Source organism: Falco rusticolus, chromosome 2, assembly GCF_015220075.1.
Source record: "Falco rusticolus isolate bFalRus1 chromosome 2, bFalRus1.pri, whole genome shotgun sequence".
In the NCBI taxonomy this organism is placed as follows: Eukaryota; Metazoa; Chordata; class Aves; order Falconiformes; family Falconidae; genus Falco; species Falco rusticolus.
In genome coordinates this window covers 57,865,233-57,893,038 of record NC_051188.1, presented here as the reverse complement: position 1 = coordinate 57,893,038, position 27,806 = coordinate 57,865,233, and the positions used below count along the sequence as shown (strand labels likewise).

Genomic DNA, 27,806 nt, shown 5'->3' with positions numbered 1-27,806 from the left:
ATGCCACGCAGGCAGCTCATTGCTGTGGCTAGCCCTGCAGTATTTCATACAGTCTGGTCATACTCAGGGAGTGCAAGTAACTATTGCTGGCTCAGCTCCTAGAAGAAAGCATGCTCAGATCACAATCATTAATTTTGAAACTAATTTTATGTGCCAGCTCAAATATTGCACTTTTAGTTAAATGATCTTACTACTGTTAAGTTATACTCTGAGATCTGTATCCATCCATACAGTTACTAGTTTGCAACGAGGCCTTCTGAATAGTTATCCATTCTAAATAGAATGCTTTTCTCCTAAATGGATTTTATATATTCATACATCAGTATTGTTTCCTATTCAAAATTAGGAATGTACTTTATAAAACAGTACCAAAATGGACCAGTATTAAAATATAAAAACAAACTTTAAAATAGAAAATTATTTTAAGATATACACAAGTCCTGAAGCTGGCATTAGCCTTCCAAGAAATCTAGAAAACTTAAGCCCAGAATTTACTAGGGCACGTAATGAAAATTTCACTCTTAGTCAACACTAACCTTGAAAGAGACAGTATTTTTTATCTTAAAGTTGCAATCTTTTAACTTCAAAGCAAAAATAGTATTTCCAGTTAGGTAATTTACTGGGAGTGAAAATGAAAAAATAGATTCACATATTTCACTGTAAATTGTCAGAAATTTTATCACTGTATCACTGATAAATGTATAGGAGATAGATAATGTTTTATGTAGGAAAACACTTTCAGTAACTCCAGAAGTTTTGATTATTTTTTGTTTCTTTTCACCCTGCCTTTCACTATTACTAGGATCAATGGATGTTTAAAAATAAATGATTTTTCAGCAAATATATAGATCCTGACTGGCATTACCTTCAGAAAATTTACAAGGTAGTTAAAGGCACACCTGATTGATTGGAGCTGGTTTCAAACACCTTAGCAGTCAGAAGGAAAGAACATACAACTACATTAATCTTTTTAGTCTTCTTTTCTTAGAGCCACACAAGTTTAGGACATTTTCTACATTTTTCTTCTCAAATCATGGAACTAATAATTTTTCATAAAAGTATATTTAAAAAGTGTTACATGGGAGGTTCACTGTCCTGTGACTTTCAAGCTGCAAAGGCCCAAAAGCGGAAAAAACACAGGATCCAAACACAAGGAAGAGAATAATTTTACTGCAGGACCCCATGTGGGTTTTGGTTGGTTTTTGTTTGTTTGGGTTTTGTTGTAGACTGTTTGGGGTCTTTTACAGTAAGCCATTTTTTATTTCTTAAGTGATTAAGAAACTCTATCTCCTCACAGCCATTAAAAAAAGAGATCCCAGAAAGCGGGGTAAGTTTCTGTCTAAAATAAGCAACTTCTCTTTAAAAGAAAGATATTCAAAACCCTAGATAAGTAACTTTGAGACAAGTTCACTCTACTGAAGCAAGTGCTGGATGCATTCAAAGAAGAAAGATTATACTATTCGCACATCGTCACATAGGTTTTATGATGCAGCAAGTTCAGACGCCATGTATCTGTATTATTTATATACCCAAAGGCTTCTGGTAATCTCAGCTCCACAAACGAAGCACCAGTGAGTTTACCTGTATAGTCCTCTGAGTGCCATCAATGGTGACAGACAACAAGGGTGAAGCCAGGTTCCACTCGCTGGTCACATTTAGTTTCATCCCATCAACTTCCACCTGTTGTGACACCAAACAAGGCTGTTACTATGAAGACAGACAGAAAACTGATCTCAAGTTCATTACTGCATACAAAGCAGCAACCATTTTAAAACAGATGGCTCCCAAACAACCTGTCATGTTTACTGCTTCTGCCATAAAAGACAGGGTCCAACAACAGAGTCTTCCAGCTATCTCTGGGGAGAGGTGAAGGACCTGTGAACAGCTGCCTCTGAGTAGCAAGGTTTCAAGTGATTTCCAGCAAGTAACAAACAGCCATCCAACTTTTAAACCTATCTGGACATGCTACATTTACTGCAATTAGACAAGTAATGCATATAAATTCCAGTGACACCTTGCAACCCACACAACAGGGCTTGCATATAATATTCTCTCCAAGGACCAAGGAAGAACTTTTCCTATGCTTCTAATGAAGGGGTTTTGCATTGTTATCTTAATTAATATGAGGCAGTAATAAATTCTTCAGTGTTTTGCCTCAAAGTCCAGAAAAACTTCACAAATTCTGTCATGTTTTCTTCCAATATACGGCTGATCAGAGGAATACAATTTCTGACTTGAATGCCAATGTTTATCCAAGAAAGATTTTTTTCAAAAAAAATCATCCCATGATGTTTATACAAAAATGTTTCTAGGTGAAGAGCAAAAATTCTGAGTTCTTAAGAAAGTATAGATCAGAGTAGCTGTAATGACACTTCTGTCATTCTTCTATTGTATGATACTGTTTAAAAGCACACATCATGCATTCAACACTAAGAGCCTCAGATAAAGAGCTGGATTATGAAAAAAAATTACTATACATGGACTAATATAATTAATGACTGATATTTGTGGCATGTTTTGAACGCTCATGATGCTATCCAGGGTTGGTGAATATGGTGTCAGTTATATATTTTACTATAAACAGAAGAAAAATAATGGTTGGCTGATTTCCTTCCTCTCTCAAAATCTCCAAAATATTTTTGATCAGTAAATTACAGGTAATATTGATAATGACACAAATATTGCATACATTCTCAGTAAAGGAAAATTACTGCATTTAAAATAAAAGCTGAACCCAGATTTCACAAAATAAAACTTATAAAGCCTATTCTTTTAGATCTCAGACCCAATCATTATTCCACCTTATCATGAGAACAGGCAACTGTAACTTAAAAGAAACCCGTAACAGAGAAGTGCAGACAAGCAACTGTATAATTTGATAATTTTATTTCAGAATTTTCTTAAGAAAAAAAATCTCTGGCTTAAAAAAACTCTGATTTTATAGACTTCAGTTTCAAACACAAAATCTGTCTTAGTGATGCAATCTACTCAATTTCAACAGGCTTTAACTAGAAATAAAGTTACACATAAAGAACATGAAGAAAAACAAGTCATTTATAATATTTCACCAACAGGCCAGATTAGCCGGCATGCTTTAGGTACTTTACACTGCTCCAGTGATGCAAACCAGCCACAAACCTGGCTTGAGTTAGACCAGACCTGCAGGTGGTTTGCATTGCCAGAGCACTGCAAAGCAGCTGGAACATGCTGGTGAACCTAGCTCGCTCTCAGCAAACCTGATTCAGCAAATACAGTCTTTATTGAGAACAGCAGAAACATCTGGAAAAGACTTTCCAAATGGAGAAAAAGCAAATCTGGTGCCATGTCTCAACCCTCTTTGATTACCAACTGAACTTTGATAAGGCAATTATTTAAAATGTTGTCTGTCATTATCACTATAACCAAAGAAAGACTGTCTGCGCTGGAACCTGCATCTGAAAACATTTACCATGTTTCTCCAGGGAACGAGAGCAGACAGTGTGAAAGCATACCAGACTACTGGCCACCAAAAAAACTTCAACCGTACATGTTTGTTGCACTGCAGGATTTACACACAGCCTTGCAGAAAACCTTAGCTGAGACCTATAGTCCTAGGTGAAGGGTGTTCCAGTGGCAACATGCAAGTCAATACCTCCACAACAAACTCAATTTAATCATTAGCTCTTTTGTCACTGTACAGATGAACAAAAGAAAACCAAGTGTGTCACAGCAGTAAATGACCTGTTCAGGTCCCTCACAAGGGTCTACACAAGTCTAGCCATCATTGAGTCCAGATTACGTTGGTATCAAAAAATTTCTGGTGGAAACCACCCTGAAAGAAGAGATGCAAGCAGTCATATGGTAGGTCTAAACAAACCGTGGCACTCTAGGAACACTATGGCTACTTATGTGCAGTAGAAAAACCTGCAGACAATATATTGCCTCTATTATGTTCTCCCCGTTCAAGAAAGAATAAAGGGCCAGGGAAGGGGGGAAGTGTTATTGGAACTAATGTGTACCCCCATAAACTGCAGCAGTCTTCTCACAGAATGGCGCTACAGGCTCTTAACTGCTTTCACCTGGGGCTCACCATAGTGTGTGCAACTGGGGAAGATGATGTGAAGCCAAGAGGATCACAAGGGAGTTGTCCGTCTTTGCTCCAACAAGTAGGATGACAAAGCCAGGAGGTCAAGCCATCAGAGAAAATGAACAGGGACGGAGGGTAACATTTATCATGTAATGAGCATGTTACTTTCACTACAAACGAGAGGAAAGTCGGGGGTAGTGGGGTGGAAAACACCAACAGAAGAACCCAACAACAGATAGGAGTTGAAATTAAACTGATGCTTTACCTAATGGCGCAAATTTTCCTTCTGCAGCTTGGCAGCCAACAGCTGTGCAAGGTTAGATGATGGAGGTAGGGGAATAGATAAGATATTCTAAGAACTTGTCAGAAGTCTGCATTTGCCCTCATTCTTCCTCTAGTAATTGATATGATAACAGAACCTAACAAATGCTGCAACAAAACCAGGGTCTTTTTGCTTTAGTCTTGGGGGGGAAAGGGGGTGCAGAGACAGACACAGGGATGACTAATGAAGAGTTGCATTGATAATTTCCTGTTTTATTTCGTTTCTGTGCTCATAAGACACCATAAACAAATCATCACTCAACAGATACCAAAACTTGAACTGTAGGGGGGATATTCCCATCAAATCATTCATGCAGCGGGTCACACTGTGCTTTACACCACAGCTATCTAGTCTAGCTTTAGCCACAACTACTCAGTTCCAAGCGTATGCACGTGTGTGTATGTGTGCATATGCATGTTGTGTGGGGGGGATTACTCTATAGCAGCTATGGTGGTTTGAACCATTGCTACACTACATGAATGTGGATGGTGAATTTTATTTTATTTTAAACAGGATTGTCTGTCCCTGTGTAAGGGCATAAAAGATAAAAGCAGCCACGGTCCTCTTTACCGTTATTTCCAATTCAAAAGCTATTGTAAATGAGGTCTCAGAAAGAAGAATGACAAGTCCAAGACACGATGCTAGAAAAAGGTCAACAGCTTACTCTACTGTCACAACTTTGCAGACTTTAGCTGGCATGCACCTGAACTACACAAGTAGCAGCCCCTTCACCTCTTGTGGACTGAGTTCCTGATGTTCAGCATGATAGGTACCAGCTAACCAATAGTGCACAGAGCTGCAAAGCATAATCTGCATTCAGTTCCTTTAGAGAACATCATTTGGCATTCTATATGCATGTCAGGCAATTAAAGAAGGCAGCACAAGCCTGAGTGTTATAGCCCTGTTAATTTACTAATGCAGAGTCTCGCATACATCTGGCACATGTCACTTTTTTTCTCTTGGAAATGAAGGTGGTTTTCCAGGAGACTGGAGGGCAGCCCAAGCATTTGTTTTCTGCCTGATGCTTCAAAACATTATGCCTGAGGTTCCTCATGCCAGCCTCGAGTCTGACTAACTTAAGTCTGCTGACTTAAGCCCACGTTTCTAATTTTGCCTCCCAGCACAGTGTTTAACTGGACTTCAACTTGATGCTTTGGGTTTAACTCCTGGCCTGGGGTCCTGACCCTAACTACTGGGTTAGGCCACCCCTACCCTGATTCCTTACACCCCTTAACTCCACCTCTTGCTACAGCAGAAGTAATGGCATTCTCTACTCAATCACATCAACCAAATGAAAAATCTTTCTCTGCAGATCTGCCTTGCTGAAATCCTTCTCTGATCAAGACAGTTGTACATGAAGATGTTACCTTTCAGGAAAACAGACATTACTGTTCACAGAAGATTTACAAATATTCAGTGTCATAGACTCAATCCCTTCAACTGGCTGTAAATCTAAGGCACATCCACCAGGCAGCAAGGACTCTACAAACCGACACCTTAAAATCATCCTGCAAGGAAGGAACAATGGTAGTAAGCATCACTGTTGTAAACATGAGGTAGTATACATGTTTGAGGACTTTTCTCAAGCCTACACAGAGTAAAGATGTCCTCTTCTCTAGGAAAAGTAACTGTCTCTGGCAGAAGCCTCTTCATCTCCATCACTGCTAAACAACACCACCCATGCCAAAATAGCAAGGAGATTCTTTTCATTTTTATGACTCAGATAAAGGATAGGTACTCCTTCTTGTGCAGAAGAGGGGGCAGGCAGAGGACTCATAGCATGGTGTGGCAATAGAAGGTTCAGCTGCAGGCAGGAGTATTCGGTAACGGTTAAGGCTGCAATTATCTCAGACTAAGCCAAATCGAGCCAAAGTGGCTTTTGGTTTCCAATTTGCACAAAATTCCTGAAATTCTCATTTAATCTACTGTCCAGCTAATAGAAAAGCATGCAGAATGGAAAAGGCAAGTGAAAGCTATCTTTTGCCAAAGCTATCATCCCTTACCTTTTGCAAACCCACATATCCCTAGGAATGTGAGCAAAGTCTTATGGGGCTAATGAGTCTAAGGCTTCCTTTAGAAGCATGATGCACAAAACCCCAGGCATTTTGTAAAACGTTTTGCCAGTCCTCAACATAAAAAACTCTCTCCCAGTCAGCAGGAGAGCTCAAACACTACCTTGCATCTCTCTGCATATTCCCAAAGTTAATAACCACAACACACTTCCTTATCATGGAAACTACCAGCCACCTGGAGGCTGTAAGGACTTCTGGTCCTTTTGCAGAGTTGTCCTGACAATTATTTGATCTTCCTATACAATCTTCTCTAACTCCCTCAACATTGTCTTCAAGTACCTTGAATAAAAAGGAAGTCATTTCTGCCACATTAGGAAATACTATCAAACAGTACTTCGCATGTGGTCATTCATAAATGCAAAGAAACCCATAAAGATTTCCCATGTGGGCAGTTCTTATTAATTAAGCTCCTTCTTGTATGTGCTTTTTCTCCTCTTCTTTGGACTATATTTGCCGGTGACCCAGGGTCCGATTACCCATAAAGTGTTCGACGTTTTTCAGGGTCGTTTCCTGGAAGAGGTGACAAAGCGTACTCTTGTCAAGTTTACAGATGGCACACAAGTGGGCCAAACAGTTCACATGCACTAAGTCAGGTCTGACCTAGACAGGCAGGAGGAAGGTGCTCATGGAAACTTTGTGACATTCAAGACTAATCATTAAGTCCAGCATGTGGGAAGGAAAAGCCCATTGAAATGATACAGGCTGGGACCTGACCAGCTGGGGAGCAGCTCTGGGGAGAAGGACTTGGTGATGTGGGCAGACGTCAGCTGGACATGAATGAGTCATCAGCACACCCTGGCAGCAAAGGCAGCTAACAGTGCCCTGCGCTCTGTTAACTCTGCCAACAGAGGGAAGTGATTTGACCCCTTTACCCAAAACTCAGACCACATCCAAATAACTGTGTCCACAAGAAAGATACTGAATTTGGTTACACCAAATTCCCATTAGCCCATTCCTCTTGCCTGTCTAGGTCCCACTGGGTGGCAGCATTGCCCTTGACTGTACTGAGCAGTTTCCCCAGTTCTACATCTTCCATAAATTTTATGACTGTGCGCTCCCATTGCCTCCTCCCGGTCACTGATAAGGTTGTTGAACAGGACTGGTCACAATACAGACCCTTGGTGATCTCCAAGTAAAGTACAACCCATTAACCATGACCCACTGAGCCTAACCACTCAGCTGGCTTTTTATCCATCTGGTTGTACAAGATGGTGCCAAAAGACTTGCTAAAGTCAAGGTAAATGACATTCACTGCTCTCTCCTAGTCCACAAATCCTGTCAATTTATCACGGAAGGCTCTCAGCTGATCAGCCCTCAGTAAATTAATGCTGACTGTTCCCTATTCACCTTCTTTATGTGCCCAGAAACGTGATCCAAGAGAACGCACTTTATGAACTTCCCAGGGATTGGAGCGAGGCTGACACAGGCTGTAGTTCCATGTGGTTTGCTTTTGGTCTTTTCTGAAGACTGGCGCAACATTTGCTTTTCTCCAGTAATGAGGGACCTCCCTCAACCTTCATGACCTTTCAAAGGTATAGAGTGCAGACTTACTACCGCATCAGTCAGCTCTCTCAGTACTCTTGGATGGAGTCTGTCTGGTCCCACAGCTTCCCATGCATTAAACTCTCCCAATTGCTGACTTGATCTGCATCGGCCTCCTCCCTGAACTCTTTCACTAATAACAGAGGCCTAGGAGACCTTGCTGCTGAAGACTGAAGCAAAGATGTCATTAGGTGTCTCAGGTTTATCTGTGCCTGCTGTTATCAAATCACTCGTAATACCTTTGTTGATGCAGCATTTCCCTTTTTCAGCTTTTTATTACTAGGACAGTGGTAGAAGTTGATCTTGTTGCTCCTAACATTCCTTACTACTATAAGCTTTGGCTTTCCTAACACTACCCCTCCATGCCCAGACAATTTTTCTTAATTCCTCTTTTGTATCCTGTCCCTGTTCCCGCCTCTCATATGCTGCCTTTTTGCACTGGAGCTCTGCCATTACACCTGTTCTTAACAAGGCTGTTTTCCTGATAAAGGTGCTTAATTTCCTGAGTATTCCTGCACTTAGAGGATGCTGTCCTTAAAGACCTGCCAGAATTTCTGAGCAGTTTTGCTCTTTAGAGCTGTCTCCCATGGAGCTCTCCCTACTTGCTAAATAAACAAAGAATAAGCTCAAGTCCACGAGCCTGAAGTCCAGGGTCTGTACCATGCTAATCATGTTCCTCACTCCCTTCAGGATCCTCAACGCCAATCATTTATTTCATGGTTGCCACAGCCAAAGCTGTTATTATCATGTCTTCAACCAGTTCTTCCTTGACAGTGAATAGCAGATCCAGCTGTGTCAATACCAATTCACTATCCAGTACCAGTATCAACCAGTTATTCCAAACACTCTTCAGAATTCTTCTTCCTTGCATCCCACCATGTTGCACTTCCAGAAGATGTCAGGGCCCCTTATGAGGACCACATTCTGTGACACAGATTCCCTCCAGTTGTTGAAAGAAGTCTTAGTCTGCTGCCTCACCTAGATCAGGTGGTCTGTAACGTGCTGTCACCATGCTATTTTTTTTTTTTTTTTAATTAAGTCAGTAGCCTTCACCTGCCAAGTGATTTCACAGTCTGGACACTTGACTTTCAGCTTCTCTGTATGCACAGAACGACTTGCTTTCCCAAAACTCATGGCAAATCTAGAAACATAGATGGTCTTTTCCTCACTCTAGTGAAGGATACTTCTGGCCCCCAAGCACAGACATATCTCTGCTCCTTAAGCTCTGCCCAGTCATATTTACACACTACATACATACTTGCTGGTGCTGGTCCTTGTGCTAGCTGTGGTGCATACACACACTAGCATGTATCTGAAAGCACTGATAGGATTCACACCTACATCAGTGACATGCACTAGTCACTTTGCCGCCACCGCCACCCTGGCCTGCATGCAACACTGCCACTAAAACCCTCATTATACACGCACAGGTCATACAGGCTTTTCCAGGGAAATCCACACTGACACCACTTTCAAGATGACTGGGCTCTTCTCTATGAAATTGTGCTTTCTTCTGAGAATGCCACATGACCAAAGTTGGTAGATGTTGGTAAGTCCTTTAGCACACTAAAATGTCTTAAAAGTTTTGCTTATGACTATTAGCAATGGTCTAAAAACTTGCAGAATTAGCTGTCAAAAAAGTGCATGAAAAAGCAAATAAGACAGAGAGACCCTGTGGCCAACAGTGCAGCGTACTGACAAACTCATAAAAATGTCACAAAGAGAAGTTCCTCTAAGCCTGAAATGGTGGCTTTCAAATAAAAACTGAATTCACCAATGCTTATATGACAGCAATTTCTTTGACTCAGATTAACCAGTTGGCTTAGCTTGCATTTTCACCTTGTAGTTATTGACAATATAGTCACATCAGATTAACAGATTGACCTTTTTTCTTCTTTTCTTCAAGTGACCGTAAGGTTAGCTTTTTGGACTTTTGAAGTGGTTGGCCAGATGCTTTCAAAAGGAAGTTAAAGTATGTGAGTCTCAATCTCATTAAAAAGGCCTCTTTTTTTTTTTTTTTAAACAAACTTTCCTTTTGTTCATATCAGCACTTTTTTAAAAGACCCCAAGAGAGAGTTCCAGTCTATAGATCACTTGTCCTGAAGAAAGCTCTGTTAACTATTTATAGATCATGTCCTTTTGTACCACACTAGATCAAGCAATTTATTCAGTGCATGACTGCAGGAGAGAAATTCATTTGCTCTAAGTATCATCAAGGCAGCCTTTTACGTGCTACGAACAAGACCAGAAGATCTGAATTGCTGGGCTCTTACTTCAAATGGACATTTTGACATTGTGTGGGGTGCCATCATTCCTTTCAAGTTTTCAAAGTATTAAGCACATTCATAGAATGGGCAGTCCTTAATCACAAGAAAAGCAAATAGCCCATAACCACTAGAATAAAGCAAACACGTGCACACATTCAAATTATCTCTCTTTCCTTTAAAGCAGCTCTTATAGATGCAAATTACCATTAGCTGCTTTGGTATATCTCACTTTAGAAATGGGAGCATGCCAGCCTATCGACCAAGGAAAGGAGCATACAAGCTGAGGAGCCAACACCTGTTAACAAGAGAATCAAAACAAAACAAGAGAAGTGATGGCCTCTATCACCTCTAATCAGCAAGGGCTGTCTCTGAGCATCCGTCAGGGAAGTGATCATCTCTGGAAAACCATAGACAGGCTGTACCCAACAAAAACACTCCACTGTGGCAAATGCTTTAGTTTACTACTACAGTTTTCTTTGTGTCCTTGTTACTAAGATGACATTTCCTATTTGTAACCTGAGCCCACTAAAGTTAAAAATTAAAAATACAGCAAAAAAAATAAATCAGCTATTAAAAATCATCAACATTTCCTGGCAACAGCTTCAGACACAAAAAGCACAGCTAGTCTGAGGAATACAGGTTTCTACTGTTATAGGATCAGTGTGGAAAAGAAGAAAGAACATGCCTTGCTTCCCTTTTCCAGTTGCTCTACTGAGACAAACACCCTAGCTCTGCCTAGCTAAATACATTCCAGCCTGGCTGGTATTGCTTCTAGATGGCTGGAAAACAGTGCAGGTGGTTCAAACAGGATTGCTAATACCACATGCAGACAAGGCACTTGCAAAATTGCATTACACTCCAACTTTCCTTGGCCAGTAGGATAATGTGTTGGGGATAGTCTTATTTTCTGTCTTGAAAAGGGGTCTAGCATACTGACCCATGACAGATTCTGGGTCATTGAGAGCATTATGCTGGGAGTTAAAAATACATTAGGAAAATAAAGAGTGATAAGGTAGACACTGCTGGTTTAGCAGCTTTTCAGTCATGATTCATACCTGAATACTGAAATCACTAAGCAAGCCTGATTCCTAAATGACTTTCAGCTGCAGTTTCCATTCTTTCACTTCAGAGGCACACAGGGATCCCAAGCCCTATCCCAACTTGGCAGTATAAATTCTCAAAGAGTAGAATGACATTATAATACCAAAGTGCCACTGCAAAACATGACAAACTCGTATTACCATTTTAGATACAGAACATTTGGAATATATTTATTTATTTATGAAAGCATTCATCTAATGCATATATTCATTTAGTGAAAGTTATGGGATAAGGATACACAAGCTAAGAACAGGTTACTTTTTAAAATAGAGACCCCGTTATCACCAGAAGCTGGATCTCAAGCTTAGAGTCAAGAATTAATGAATTCCTGCCTTGGCTGCCAATGTGCTGCTGACAAGTCAATCAAAACACTCAAGTCTCTAATTTTTGTTTTATTAATTGGGAGAGAGGGGTGGGAATTTATGTTGGCTATCAAGGAACTCCCAGTACCACTACCTAGATATCTATTTGGAAAAATATCATCAAAAATATAAGTTAGGAAGATTATCTTTAAAAAAAACAAACAAACAGGAAGAACAACATATGCACACATATCCCTAACATGAACACAAAAATAATTAGTTCCTACTGGTCTCCTTTCTATCTCCTTTCTAAACTGAGAATTATGCCTTAGGTAGACATCCATGTCCAGTCTAAACAAAGCATACCACAGCAATCTGAAATCATGAGGACCATATCCATAAACTGAAAAGTATTTTATTTCATACACCATTTACAACTTGATACAGAGATCCAACAGAATCAGCAGGCTCCAAAATAACTAATGAGAAAGAAAAGCATCACTTTGTTACATTTGGAAGTTGTACTCTACCTCTGCCTAGCTAATGGTGGGTAGATGTTTGCACCGGACAGAGTTTGCAATTGATTTCAATTACTTTTTCCATTGCACTACTACGGCAGCAAGGCTATCTTCTCTTCAAATTAGTAAACAGCTAGAATAAGCAACAGCTAAAAGAAAAAAAAGAAAAAAGTGTCTTTGATTTGACATTGTGTAGTGACAAGAAGAAAGTACAGTGGGCAACTGGGTATGGATTTCATCCAGCAGTTCCAACCTGCTGCTCTCAGCTGTCACAACAGGATATAGGTCAGCACAAGTCCTTCAGAGATCTCCAGCCCAAGGTTATTCACCACTTACACTAAAAGCTTTACATGCAAAATATGTGATGTTGTGATCTTCCCCAAACTGCCCCGGATGCTTCAGGACAGTAAGTGTATCACGGAATCAAACCTGATTCTTTTTAAAGCCAAATCTATTTTGATATAATCTGCGATCCAATATAAGTCTTTCAATCAAATAGCTAAAGGGAACACTTCTGCATGCTTTATCAATCCACTGGATTAAGGAAAATACTAAAAGGGCAGCTAGATCAGCTATATCCCAAGTACAAGAAAAATTGTGGTTGTAGGAGATCTTTTCTTTCTTACAACCAGAAGATAAAAAAGCTACTTTCATTTCTGAAATAAAAATAAGCATTAAGGAAGAGGAGACTAGATGCAATAAAAAATACCTGAAAACCCATTCCCATTGTTTGATTAGTTTCCAATTTAAATGACTTCAAAATCAAAGCAAGTGTTTTCACTGATGACTTTCCAGAAGCTGCTCAGAAATAACAGCATCATCAGATGCTTACCCAATCCCTTCTGTCATTCCCTGCTCCCCCAACCACACACTTGAATCGTCTCCCTTGGGCATGTTTGACCAGCACCAAAACAACAATACTCATTTTTTTACCAAAACACACCAGCCACCTTACACGGGAAAAGAAAGAACTGTAAGGAATTACCAGGAGTAATAGTAGGCATATTCCCTCTTTAGAAACCCCTCCAATAGCTTTTAAAATAAGCCCAGGAAAGGGAGTAAGAATGTCACCACTCCAGAGATGTAAATGGCAAACGGAAAAGGGAAGAACACTGGCCAGTGCACAAGGGATAAGGATGCAAAGCCGACACAGCAGGGAAAAGATATTGCGAACTTATACAAAGGAGGAAATGCTGAAAAGTTTTGAAGTGTTTCCATAAGCAGAACAAATCAAGTCATGTAGCAATGTCAGAAAGATGTTTACATCCAACGCTATTTACCTTAGCAGTTAATGGGACTGCATTGTTTATGTTAATAAACTGATTACCGTGAATTCACTCAAAAAGCATAAAAGTACTGCTTGTGAATAGACACTTCTTTGAATTCAGTATTTCCTCATGGTTCCAGCTACTTACATTTAAATAGGTGACAGTGGCTTGCTACTGACTTTTACCAGGATAAACACAAATTCACCGTGCTAATAGAACCAGTTAAATAAGAAACAATATTCCCTTCAAAAACACCATATAAATTAAATTTGAGTTCTTTTTTATGTTTTGGGTTGAACAATCTTAATTACATTTTTAACACATAAAAGTTGATATGGAAACTGTTCCACAAGTCGTTTGGAACATTCAGTTTTCCTATCTACGTAAGTGTAGGGGAAAAAGTGAAGTGCACACCCTGAAATAATTTGGCATTACAGACAGATTACCTACATCCTTTAGCATTAAACAAAGAGAATTTCCTCAACAGAGAAACCTCATGATATGATAACAATAGTGTAACTACAAAATTGTAGTCAGCACCTGCTAAACAATCTCTTTATTTTAATCACTTATAAATATTCAGACTTCTGGAAAATCGAAAATATGCATGTTTGTAACAGTTGTCAGCAAGAACAGATTAAGTTTTACACTGTCCTAAGTAAAACATGCAACGACCACATATGGAGCTGCATATTTACAACACTGAAATTCTGGATATATGGATTAGATATCAGATACTAGATTAGAAGAGAACACACAGAGAATACTACGCTGTCATGAGATCTGCCTCTCAGGCAGCAATGGATGGGGCATCCAGACACTGCAGTTTCTATTGCCTTTGCCAGTTTACATACTGCTGGGAATGCATAGACTTCTTTTTGAAGTTTTTTCACAAAAGGCTTACCTTTTATAGAATTGTACTGTGATGCTATCTCTAAACACATTTGGGGATCTTTCAGAAATTCCATTAATACTTCTTAACCTAATTTTTCTATCACTTTTTTCTAAAAACTTAGAAGACAAGACAGAATCTTTCAGTCTAACAGTCATCATTTCATATTCTCCAATGTAGTCACAAAACATCAGTGAAACTACAAAGATGAGAAAATGCAGGAAGATTACCTGTGGATCATAATGCTTCTATATTCAAAGCCCTAGCAGTTCCCAAGATAGTAACATTTTCCTACCTTTCCCTAACACTTTTAAAAAAGGGCCCAATTCCTGAGCCCAGTAAATGCAGAAAACATCTGTCCTGGTTTTGGCTGGGATAGAGTTAATTTTCTTCCTAGTAGCTGGTACAGTGCTGTGTTTTGGATTTAATGTAAGAATAAGGCTGACAACACACTGCTGTTTTAGTTGCTGCTAAGTCGTGCTTACCCTAAGTCAAGGACTTCTACATTTTCCCATGCCCTGCCAGTGAGGAGGTGCACAAGGAGCCGGGAAGGAGCAGAGCCAGGACAGCTGGCCCAAGCTAGCCAAAGGGATATTCTGTACTGCAGAACATCATGCTCAGTGTATAAACCGGGGGGAGTTGGCCAGGAGGGGCCATCAGTCAGCAGGTGGTGAGCAATTGTACTGTGCATCACTTGTTTTTCTCGGGTTTTATTCCTCTCTCTGTTATCTCCCTTTTCATTACTATTATTATTGTTGTTGCTGTTGTTATTATTATTTTACTTTATTTCAGTTGTTAAACTGTTCTTATCTCAACTCATGGGTTTTACCTTTTCCCAATTCTTCTCTCCATCCCACTGGGGGGGGGGGCGGTAAACAAGTGAGCAGCTCTGTGATACTTATTTGCTGGCTGGGATTAAACTACAACATCCTACATAGCACACAGGGACCCTCATACACTCATATCAGGATTCCACTATCCCAGTCATTTAAAATGGTCACCACATCAGAACACAGAGATGCTCCAGGCAGGGATCAAAGAAGAGGAAAATCTCCATAAGAGAATTTCCTTGTTCTCTTAAGAGACAGGAGAAGAGCTCAATGCAAGGAATGCAATGCCTCTGAACTAATTCTGCTCCCATTTTCATGAGGCCATCCCTGCCCTTAAAGCAATAAGCCAGTTCAAATCTTTCCACTAATTACTACCGTTACATGCATACAGTGTAGAAACAGTTAGAATTTATCTCCGGTGACATGATATGGAGGAGCAATCAGCTGATCTTCCTAATTTCTTTTAAGAAGTGTGAAATTCACTCTCACCAAGAAGCAAGATTTAATTTTGACATTGTAACAGCAAGTCGTAGTTGGAAGCATCAGAGACACTGGAAGGTACAAGACAAAAGATCACATTTTGCTCTGTACAAGCTTTAATTCAAAAAATAAGAGAAAATATAACCGCACAAGGCATTCTTTGGAGAACAAGGACTTTCAGCAGGCTGCACCTAAAATTCAAAGAATCAGTGTCACTCGTGGGAAATTTAGGAGAATGACAATGAAACAAAGCAAAGCCAAAACAAAAATGTTAAGACTTTCCTGATATTTTAAAAACGCTTAAAAGAGAGGTTCTATGCAAGTATATAAACTGGAAATGTAATACAGTACTAGCGCCAAAGCAGGCAAAGTGAAAAATGAAGAAGTACACAGAAACCGCTTAAAAGGTGAACATTTTCCAAAAAATTCCAAAAGCAAGTCAGACACATTGGGGGGGGGGGGGGGGGGGGGGGGGGGGGAACCAGTACAGTTAAAAGAAGACTAAAAATGAATTTGGGATACAATAACAAGCCCAAACAGCTAATGTAACCCCAGGTCAAATAGGCAAGGGACATGGTATCAGGGCAGGGAAATCAGTCCCTGTCTGTATAGGGTCCCTACCTAGAAAACAGCATTAATAAAGCTAACTTTGCACATTAGAAGTCTAACATAATACAAGTGGTAGGGAGAGGACTACAAAGAGCCTGGTTACAATCACGTATCCATCATTCAAGGCTTCATTATTCAAAAGGTGGTGACAAATCGAGCAACGAGGACTGAAGGAGGGCTTGAAGATGCTCTTTTGAAGGACAGCAAGAAGTTGAACGGGTCAGTGTTCCAACTGTTGGTGACAGACCTACATAACACCACACCACACCACTTGCTTCCCTCTTGACACCACCATGTCCAATGCTTTGACTTACAGATAGACTTTGGCAAACCGAGGACAGGCAGGAATAACAATAACAATAAAATCTTCTACAGGTCTAATCATCATAGCTCTTGACTGGTGTGAGTAATAGGATAGAATTAAGGAGGAAAAATTAGGATGAGTCAGGAAGAATCTTTTAAGCCAATGAACAAGAAACTTCCCTTGGGAACTAATGCCACCTCCATCCCACTGGTCAGGGCTTCCCCTACTAGCTGTGGGATAAAGACAAGGAAAAGGTAGGACTGTCCCTTCAGATTTTCTTCTGCTGTCTTTCCCAAGCACAAGGATACAGATATTTTGCAGTACTACTGCACTGTGAGGGACTGAGACAATCCCAAGATCTGAGAGCCAGGGTTTGGGGCTCCTTTACCCTCTGCATGAGGTGGGATACAGCAAAGGACAGCCAAGAAACACTGCAATGCCCCAGGGTCCCGATTTTTCCCAAAATACTCCTTGTAACAGAGCTGTGCATCAGCCTTATGCATGATTTTGGAAGACAGGCTTTCCTTAATCCTAAGACATTAACAACAGCATTTAGCATGCTGAAAAACAGATATAATTTTGCCCTATCAAGAATTTCAGTTTATCCTGTATTTTCGGCACTCTCAGAGTAAGCTGCAGAACTTCCCATTGCATGTTATCAGCTGTACCAAGTAATGAGCTCTGTCTGTAAACACGCCTTTAAGCAAGCTAGTTAACCTAGTGTTGTATGTACAAAGGGTCAGCAGATGTGAATGGAAGATTTGGCTGGCTTCAAATATTTAAATAGAATTGTTATTGGGAGCTAAACAATGTGAAATGATGCTAGCATGGTATTCTAACCTCCAAAAGAATCCAATAAGCTTTTGTGAATGCAATTGATGGAACAGCACATGATACTACAAGAGCTATTAGGAAGCTACTTCTTGGAAATGAATAATAGTACAAATCACAGACAAGCCCTAGTTTCATACGGCCATTAAATATACGTCATTTTCAACTTGCCACTACTTACACCTCCCGTAACAATTATTCTCAATTTCTTTTCATCTGTCCCATAAAAAATGATTGCTTCTGCTTTACTTAATCCTCCACTTACATCAACCCTATTGTTCGTTTCCTTCCCTTTCATCTTCTCCACATTAATTCCCCACATCGCTTTTGATCTAGCTTTCTGTTTCCTTTTTCCCCCTACAGATTCTTCCTGATGAAGAATTTACAGCCATAATGCTCATCTGACGTGCATGGTGATATTTTATTGATTTGCTACTCTATTAGTTCTGTATAAAGTATATCATTATACAAAACACAATATGGGTTGCCTATGCCTATATCTTGGATCTTAAAAATCAGTGTAACCTAACTCAAAAAATGCTCCGTTTTATTGGTAAATATTCATATTTAATTATAATTGGAGAGCATATGCAAGGAGCAGCCAGAGAAAACAAACATTTCCTCCTCACAGTCCAAAGAATCACTCTTTGCCATAGTGGCAAGCCAAGTAAACAGAATAATTGCAATTTTCACTGCTGCTAAATAAGAAATAGAAAACCTCTTCAGGAACTGTTCTGTGTGGCTGTAATAAATGCCCACAGAAACAGGCTAACCTACATTATTCATCCCCCTGCAGGAAGGGTAGTCCTTTTAGAACTGGAAAGACTGCAAGAACTGGAGCAGCTGATTTTAGCTGATATAAACCAGAAGTTATATTTTACATAGATGCTATATTTAATTTTTAAGGGGGGGAAAAAAAGGTATTTAGTTCGGGCAATTCTTAAAATTTTATGCTGAGCAAGTACAAGTTTTACACTCATAAATCAACAGCAATTACCCAAGTACATGAACTCTGCAAAAGGGATTCTAATTACCATACTACACTATACTTAATGAAGATAATATAACCTAAGCTAAATCTTGTGTTTACTCAGTTGTGTCAAAACCGGCCACTGGATAAAATCTCTAAGCAGTCCCAGAAGTAGCAGCCAGGGCTGAGGCTCCCCCTCTTCCAGCCTCACAGCTAGCCTGCAACTATGTTCCTCCGCAGGCATTCAGTCTCTGGCCTCGTGAATCTTGTATTCCTCACTGCACCAGTAAAGCATCAACAAAAGAAGGGCTTTAATTGCTCCCCACTACATGAGACCGGCAGAAGGGAGAGTGGCTGCCAGCTCTCACGCTGAACTCAATGCTGGTAGTGTTTGTTTGTCCACAGGTGGCAGTGCCAGTGTATGACCTTCAAAGGAGGCAGGTGCAGAAACATCCAGTCCATCCTGTGTCAGCAGCAATAGGTAGGAAAGGGATGCCAACGCTTCAGCCCAGGCACGACACTGGAAACTCCAGGCACATGGAAGCAGCAACCCTCTACACAATTTTACTGCCAAAAAAAAAAAAAAAAAAAAAAAGGCACCTCTGAAGTCTTTCAGATACGTTAAAGGTTAATCCTGGATTTTTGATGAAGGCACCCCAGGAATTAAAGATCAACGTACCATCTGCATACAACACTGAGTTCTTTTACAGACCTAGCCTGGTTCTTCGGTACGCACAGCGAATCATTTGTCACACATCATCACACACTCACCCAAGATTAAGGCAATACTGGACAAGTTTAGAGGACTAAGCTTAACCGTCCTCCCTCTGCCCTGACTACTGGCTGGGGACAGTCAAACACTCTTTAAGGAAAACTGAAAAATACATCACTAAGGGAAAACGATCAAAAATACAGGGTTTAGGTCTCCTCACCTTTTCTTTTACCTGCTAGGGTTATTTTCATGAAAACTGAGTGTTTGTGCTTGGCCATACCCATCACCTCTCCTAATCCACAAATTAAGCTCTCCCCATAACATGAACGCTTCGTGTCTGCCTGTACAAGACAGTGACTTGGCAAGGGCACCACTTGGTATGATAAACACTGGCCACAGGACAGCTGTTGCCTAACCTCTGGCTCAGTGTTTTGCAGGCATCCTAACAGAAAAGCTTTGGCGAAGGGCTGGAGAAGCAGAAAAGGGTAACTTTGTAATAGGTAAGCTGAAATGATGTCTGTTGTCTTTCTAGTCAATAGATGGTAGAATGGAAAACTTAAGGATCTCTGAGCTTGCTGATTTATATTAAGAAACAATAACTAACAGTAAAAATCCTTCAGCACAGACAACTAAAGTTGCCTATTTTTTTCTACTCTTCAGGAAACAAAACTTTTCTGCCTACCTATCGACACCAAGTTCCAAAGCCACCACACTCATTACAGCCAGCTATGAAGGCTGACACACATACACACCTTGACAGCTCACAGGCGAAGTATCTGGGAAAGGTCAAAATACCTAGCACAATCAACAAGACCAGCTGCCACAGCCCAAAACGTGTAATGAAACACTAGAATTCTAACACTGAATTTTTAGAACTACAAAATGATGATACAATAAAGCAAAACAGATATATTTTATGTATTGATTTTCTCATCAGTCTTGAAAAAAATTTTGGCACGTTCCTGAATAATAATTCTATGAAAACTGAATTCAGACAGGCTCATTCTGTGACGACACAGCCCATGAGATACAGCACCCATCATTTGGGTTTACTGTTAACTCCCGTTCTCTACAATGAATGATCTCCACTTTTTCCACAGAGACAGTTTAAAACCTGAGAGTTTTTAAGTTGAGAAAGCCCTCTATTTTGCATTACAGCACCTATTGACTACAAAAATAATCCAAGACTTGTTAATATATATACAAAATGTAATTACCTGGCTATGCATTGATCTTCACTGTGGGGAGTTTCCTTGTTATAACCACAACAAAGGTGGCGTCTAATGAGAGTAATGCCAAGTAGGACTGGGGAAAATTAATATGCAGAATTCTATGATTAAGGGAAAAAAACCTCTCAAAATCCCTGGAGCTTGATGAACTTTCTACCCACAAAGCTGCCAGTTACTGTATTATGTTTACAGGTCTTCTGTTTGTTAATAATTGCAACATTTCATCATTCTACAGCTTTGCACATCTCTTTATAGAAATCTAGTATTTTCCTGCCCATGAAGTGGGGACTGCTCAGGTTGAATGAGCCTTGATGCCATTAAGCGTGAGGCCCTAGGCACTGATATTTTCTGATAAAATAATTTCAGCCACCTCACAATGGAAACTTTTCATACATTTTTGCTCTGCACAGCCAGATAACGTAAAACAAAGAGGGATCTCCCTCTTCAAATTCTCTAATTCTTTCAGGGTATCAAGCCATTACACTACTTGCTACTTCAAAAAAAACCCACTCCACATTACAGATACACTAGTATTACATTTCATATCAAACATGTGCCAAGTTTTTCTCCTTCACACATTTTCTTTCCAGACAAAACACAGCAGAACTGCCTTATAAATGATAAAAACTGAACATACAGCACATTTCAGTACAGATATACATTCTGTTATCTGTACTCTTGCTGAAGGTATTAGCTCAGTTAATAAAGCTCAAACTTGCAAAATCCTCCTTATCATTGTGTTGTATAGAAAGGAACCTTATGTCTTCAGAAGCAGAGTAATACTGAATAAAGCAAGTCAACTAGACAGAAAATAGAGGTCTGAAGTACTTTACTCACCTAGTTAACCTAGTTGTGAATATGAGAATGCCAAGATGCAGCTTTATCAATTGGAATCCTGGTTTAAATACTTTATCTGTTGCTATGACTTTGACATGTGAGGAAATAGGGACTATTTGGAATTATTCCATCTTTTTATGTAATTCCAAACTCTGTACATCAAATGACACACCTATTTATTGATGCTTTTTTTCTTGAGGTGCATCTTGCTTTGTTATAGCCATAAAAATGAAATTGTTTTATTAATTTTGTTCATTGTAGGACCCGCACAGTCAAACACAGCTGAACTGAGACTTGCATTAACAAGCATCTGCTGGGACATAAGCTATAGTAGGTTAGTTCCACTTCAAGTTTAGGCAGTCACAAAACCATAGTAGTAGTTATAGGAGAAAGTACTTGCGGCTCTTACGAGTTGTTGCCAGAATTACAGGGATAGCAAAAGACAGTGCCCCTACCATCAAAGAGTAAATTTTTATTCCATTTCCCAGATTCCTATTAGAAATAAAATAGATTTATTTTGACAGCAAATGCTTTAACAGTAACTTTCACAGTTACAATACCACTTGCAGCAGAGGAGTCTGCCAGCCTTCTATACCCCTGGAAAAAAAAAAGAACTCGCATCATGCTTCCAAAGGCTTAAGATTTTCCTGAATGTGGTCACAACACTGTTCCAGTCCCCTTAATCCAGCCTCTCAGTGCCGGGTCCATTTGCATGGGAGATCTGCCTGCTTCTGGTGCAAACAGTTCATAGACAAAGCTTTCTCTCTACAAGCAGGTACCATCTGTCCTATCTTGAAATGACATAGGTGATGCTGCTGTGTTGTCTATCACACTAGGAACATACTATTCCTCGAAAAAAGGTTTCTGACACTCGATAGTGACAGTGTGGTTGGTCTCCTTCAACCCAAACCAGGTAAAGCTCCCTTTCTAACGTGGAATGAACCAAGCTCTCTGCATATGGTTGCCTGCTGACAGGCTCCCTAACATAAAGGCCTGGCAGCTCTTGTTAGACGTTCACTATGGTTTCAGCCCTAGATGACAAAAAGAATTACCAATAAACTCACTGCTAAGAAAGCTAGAAGAGGAAAAGGAGGAGTCTTCAACTCTAAGTATTCTGACAGAACCCATTTCTTCCTGTTCCCAGGACTCAATCCAGACCAGAGAAGGGGGTGTTGAGTGCACTGTGCTCTTTGCATTTATACATGCAGAGTGACGTATGGATGCTGACGTTAGGTAGACAGATGCCAGCAGACAGCCACCAGCCACCAAAAAGAGTTCCTTCAGTGATCAGGACAGATCTCACCTTTGGCACAGAGCCAGCAAAGTACACTACCTACAAGAAATTTAAAATATTATAATGGACTTTCTTTTCATTGTCGCTCAGGAATGTGGCAAGAACTGGAAAAAGATAGTAACTCAGGCATGCTTTAACTAAGGTAGGCATTGTATATACTTTTTTATATGCATTTGTACAGTTCCTACAAGACCTTACATGTTGAAGTACATTGAGAAAAAAACAGTTTCTTCCTGTGGAGCATGCATACAACATAATGCAGACAATTTAACAGAACCATAATATTACCCTTAAATTTACAGAAACAAAAACCTCAAGACCAGAATGATTAAAAAAAAAGTGTGTCTTATCTCTAGTGTCGCAAAAACACTTCTTTTAAAGACAGACATACTCCAACCACCACTATTAGTCCAAGAAATATTTCTTAGCTTTGGACGCACGCAATCGAAATGGAGATTATCCCTACTATTTTAAACACAGATGTCTTACACTGGAACAAGGAGAAAAAGTCCTAGTTTTCCACAACAAAGTGTGCTAATGGGTAAGGTTTCCACATAAGTTAAAGGACAGCATGCAACTCAGGGCAGAATTCCTACAGCACTGAAGCTCAAGGTTATCCAAACCCAAGAGATTGTTTATACAAAACATATTTCCTTAGAAAGGCCAAGAGGTGAAACCAGGGAAAGAAGAAAGAAAAGAATGCAAAAAATTACAGTTGTCCCTGACTGAGGGATTTAAGATACCATGAAACAGTAGTAATGCCATGCTTTTTCAATAACACACTAAAATATGATTAAATAGGATGCATACATTTATAGAAGTGTGCATGTAAACACATATACCAAAAAATTAATGATAAAAATACAAGTGTGAATATCCATGTAGAAATCATACAAGAAGCATCAGTGTACAACAGAGGCACAAACAAAATGATCCTTGCCATTCCTTTCTTGAAAATCACATATCTTTATCATCAGCAAAAAATTTAATGAGTTAACATTCAAAAGAAGACAGTTCCATCATGTCCTAATGATCACCACATAAGGAAACCATTTGTTAAGAGAGTCCTTGTACACACAACACATTACACTCCTTCAAATCAAACAGGGCAAACCAAGATGGCTACTTGCATAGGTAAAGACCCCCACGAGTGTGCACCATAAAGCCAAATTCAAAGCTATATGTAGAACTCCCCTTGTGTGTGTTTACTTTAGCAGAAAAAAACGAATACCCTCTTTGTAAATAAGTTATATGAAACGCATCATAATAGATAGGGCTTAACTCTGTATTTACAATGTCCTTAAACTTGGGAATAAGGGTGCATTAATGAAGATAAAATTTCTAAATTAATAGTTTCTAAAAGGAAGCACACACCAGTTAAATGAGTGTGTCTGGTTTTTTGCTCAAGCCAAACAAATATTTAAAGCCTTTTGTGGAAGAGGATAACAGACTAATACATGGTATTGGCATTACGGGAATTATTCAAAGTATAAAGGGCAGTGTGGAAAAAAATACCAAGATACCTGTTGGGGAAGATGACAAACAGCATTAAAGGCTGGCAAACTCAGCTGGAGATAAAGGGTAACTTACAGGTGAAAGGCTCAGACATCTCTTTTTCTTCCCCATGTTAATTAATCTTCTACGTGCTTTGCACAGATTAGGTTTTAATGCCATTACTTCACAAGAAAAAAGATTTAGCATAGTAAGATACACTCAGAGATTAACCCAAGTCATGAAGCTGTATCTAAATCTTATTGTTTCCAAAGTTACCCGTGCTTTTTATTTACTCTTCAGACATTTCCCTAGGGATAAGACCAAATTGCAAAATCTGCATTAAGCTTTCTTCAGTACTGGCACCAATGACAGGCACCATTGATACAGGTTCAGAGCTGGACCACTACATTCCACTTCAAATGCAACACAGATTAGTGCTGTTCTAACACCAAAAAAAAAGAAAAAAAAAAAAGAAAAAAAACAGCAACAAAACAATAGTTTAATTGAAAAATCTAACAAACTACATCATGGGGATTAAAACAATTTTTATTTAATATTTTAAAGAGATAATTAGGCCTAAAAGAGAGAAAATACAACATTATCAGATTTTGAAGAAATAATACAACATGTCAGACTATGTTGTTGTTAATTCTGATCCAGAGAAGATGAATAATACATGCTTTAAAATTCTAATTTTAAGTCCTGAAATATGCTGGTAATTAGGAAGGCATACAACAGAGATGAAATATAACCTAGAAGGCCAAATGAGAATTTATACTCTGAAGTCATTTCATCTGTTAATCACTCCAGCTAACTGTATCAGAAGTAAACTTGCTAAAATGATAAAGTAATGCAGACCATTAAAAAATTCTAGCTGAAGAGTAAAAAAAAAAATTAAAAAAACCCCACAGCACATATCCACAGAAAGATCTAGGCAGACCTAGTAAAGCAGATTAATAGTTCCAAATGACTGAAAAATGCCAGAGATGTGTATAACATTGAACATACTCCCTACTGCCATTTTCAAAACAATTTCCCACCTATTCTGGACCACTATATTACTAACAGTGAACTTTCTGGGACACACCCTTCCCTATTGAAACAGCCTCTGTAGGGAACGTGAATTGTTCAAAAGATTCCAAAGATCCCACTCCGTAGCACTCCTACGAGCACCATCTTAAGGCCATCTAGCACTTCACTTGTTTCAAGCACATTTTTACAAAGAAAAGCCACACGTTGTGAATTGTGATTTATGACATAAATTACAGTAAAACAAGTAATGAGTATCTCTACTCCGCAGGGTCAACCTGAGCAACTTTAAATCACCTTTGGTTCAATTTGAATTGCAGATGTAGCCCACAACTGGCCAACATGTTTTATTTGATCTCACCATAGACTTTGGCAGGGTAGACTGGCAGATTGATTGCGGCTGACAATGACCATCCCTTGGCCCTTTTCCTCTCCATTCCTACTAACTCACCTATTTCAGAAAGTTTTCTTGTGCCAAGGCCAGGAAACATCCATTAGCTGTGTAAGGCAGAGGGTCTATTTCTCTTTTATCTTAAGAGTTGCTGCTTGTCTTGTTCAAGGGCATCCCAGTCTGGCTAGTTTTGTTCTCTGTATGTTTAACTGTTAAACAAAAGGAGGCCCAGGCTCTCAGTTTCCTCAGATTTGGATATACTATCTATCTCTGTCCTTCTCGTCATTCATCGCTGTTATCTTTAAACAACAAAACTGATCTTCATTCTTGCTTATTGCCTGTTACGTGTTGAAGGCCAGGTTGGATGGGGCTTTGAGCACCCTGGTCTAGTGGAAGGTGTCCCTGCCCATGGCAGGGGGTTGGACTAGATGATCTTTAAAGGTCCTTTCGGACCCAAACCATTCTGTGCTCCTATTATGCTGATTGGCCATCAGCTCAGCTTTCCTTTGAGAGTTTAGATGATAAAATGAATATAAAAGATCCTAAATTACTCAAAAATATGTTCAGTATAAATTAACAATATTCAAAGTTCACCATCATCAAAATAAAGATGCCAGTTTAACCATATGTACTCTTCATTAAACTACCTCCCTCCTCCCCTATCAGCTAGGAGAAAATAAATTAAAACAGGATAAACTGTGCATGCAGACTAGTCTGTTAGCGTCAAACAGCTGGGCTGCTCCAGCAGTGACAAAGAGGTCACTGTGTGAAAATACACAGCGATTACAGCAATAAAGGAAACAGCTGATAGAGGTTAGATGGTGGAAACAAGAGGGCAGCCACAACAGAAAGACAAGTTTGGAATGAAGACAGAAGGAGCACAGGCGGAGCAGACGAAGAGCCTGCCAAACGGAACAGGTCTGGGACACAGACCTACAGGATGAGGGGGAAGGGAAGAGCCTTAGCTGTCCGATGACTCCTGTCATCGCTTTGTATTTTCAGTTTCTTAGAACTCAGATGAACTCTATTTAGGCTGAACAGTCCTTTAGAAGTGATTTTAGAAAGGTGAAATTTCAGAGAGAAATATGCAGCCATTTCTGACACAGAACAAGAATACATTTTTGGTCACATTACTAAATTCTATTGACTTTTCTATGAAAGGCTGCAACATCTCCTTTATGATTTGGAACAGAGGCCTGAAAATCTGCCTGGGAAGTACAACTGTTGGAATGCACCTCTACCATCCTCCTGCAAACTGCATAACTTTGGACGAGTTCTATGCATTTCAAAAAAACAAATCCTATCTATATCTGCAGATCACCACACTTCACAGCCACATTTCTAGAAGACACTTCTTGTATTTAACATGTACCAGCCTAGGGCTGGACACTGCTTCCCCTGAAATTGTGGGTTTGGATTTCAGAATACCTGGTCAACTACAAACCTAGTAAGACTGCCATCTCTGCGGTTTCAATGCTTACTCCTGCTAGAGCTGAGTACCAAAGGAACAAGCAGCAGTATAAACAACCCACAAGCAAGAAAAAATGGATGCTGAGGGCCCCATGACTGGACAAAGCAGGCTGGAACAAAAATTGGAAGTATCAGTGAAGGAGGTGCAGAAAAAATAGACAGGAAAATATGGAGCAAGAAATGTGGGGCACTCAATGAGCAAGAATACTAAAAATGAAGAAATCTGAAGTAACAAACACATGAAACCTAATTCAATGGTTGGATGGAAGCGACAGAAGCATGCACTGATTGTGCAAGGAAGAAGGGGCTAGAAGCACAGGGTGAAGGCAAAGAGTACCAGACAAATAGTAAGGTAGAAGAAACAGGACAAGCAAAAACAATGCTGAGGCTCTGGGAGATAAAAATGGAAATGAGTACCAATGCATGGATGAAAGCCTGGAGGCCTGTGGAGAAGGGCACAGCTACATGGGAGAAAGCCCTGCAGAAGAGAACAAGATTGATTGCCAAATGATGTGGAAGTCCAAAGGGGAGAGTCAGACTGGCCGGACAATGAGCATGGACCAGGCAAGAAGACTGAGGCGTGGAAACTAGGACTAGCCACAAGAATGAAACCAGAACAAAAAGACAAGCTGAGAAGAGGGAGGACTTGAAAAATGACACGTTAGTAGCAGTGAGCAGAAAGAAGCAAACACACAGAAGGTACAACCTTTGAATGCTTGACCACCCTTTAGAAGTGGAGTCTGGAATAAAACTCAAATTTCTGACCTTTACTGTTCATTGCTATTACAGTGCTGCACAGAAAATGGCAATCTTACCAGCAATTACACTCTCAGCTCACTGCAGAGGTCCATGCAATGACCTTAACGTATACAACCCAGCTAACAAATCATCAGAGTATCAGCATTACATTACAAAGCAAATGGCGGGGGTGGAGGGGGGGAACAGAACTATTACATAAAAATACAGGGAGTTCTCT

The 27,806-nt window shown here is 39.8% G+C and overlaps 1 protein-coding gene across 1 annotated transcript in view; it reads right to left on the bottom strand.

The window, feature by feature from the left end:
- The window catches only part of PCCA (propionyl-CoA carboxylase subunit alpha), a 292,425-nt gene that overhangs the window by 71,608 nt on the left and 193,011 nt on the right, over positions 1-27,806 (bottom strand). Inside the window, exon 20 of the mRNA XM_037378105.1 lies at positions 1,582-1,680. Within this exon, the coding sequence (XP_037234002.1) occupies positions 1,582-1,680 (99 nt within the window). The remainder of the gene's footprint in view (positions 1-1,581; positions 1,681-27,806) is intronic.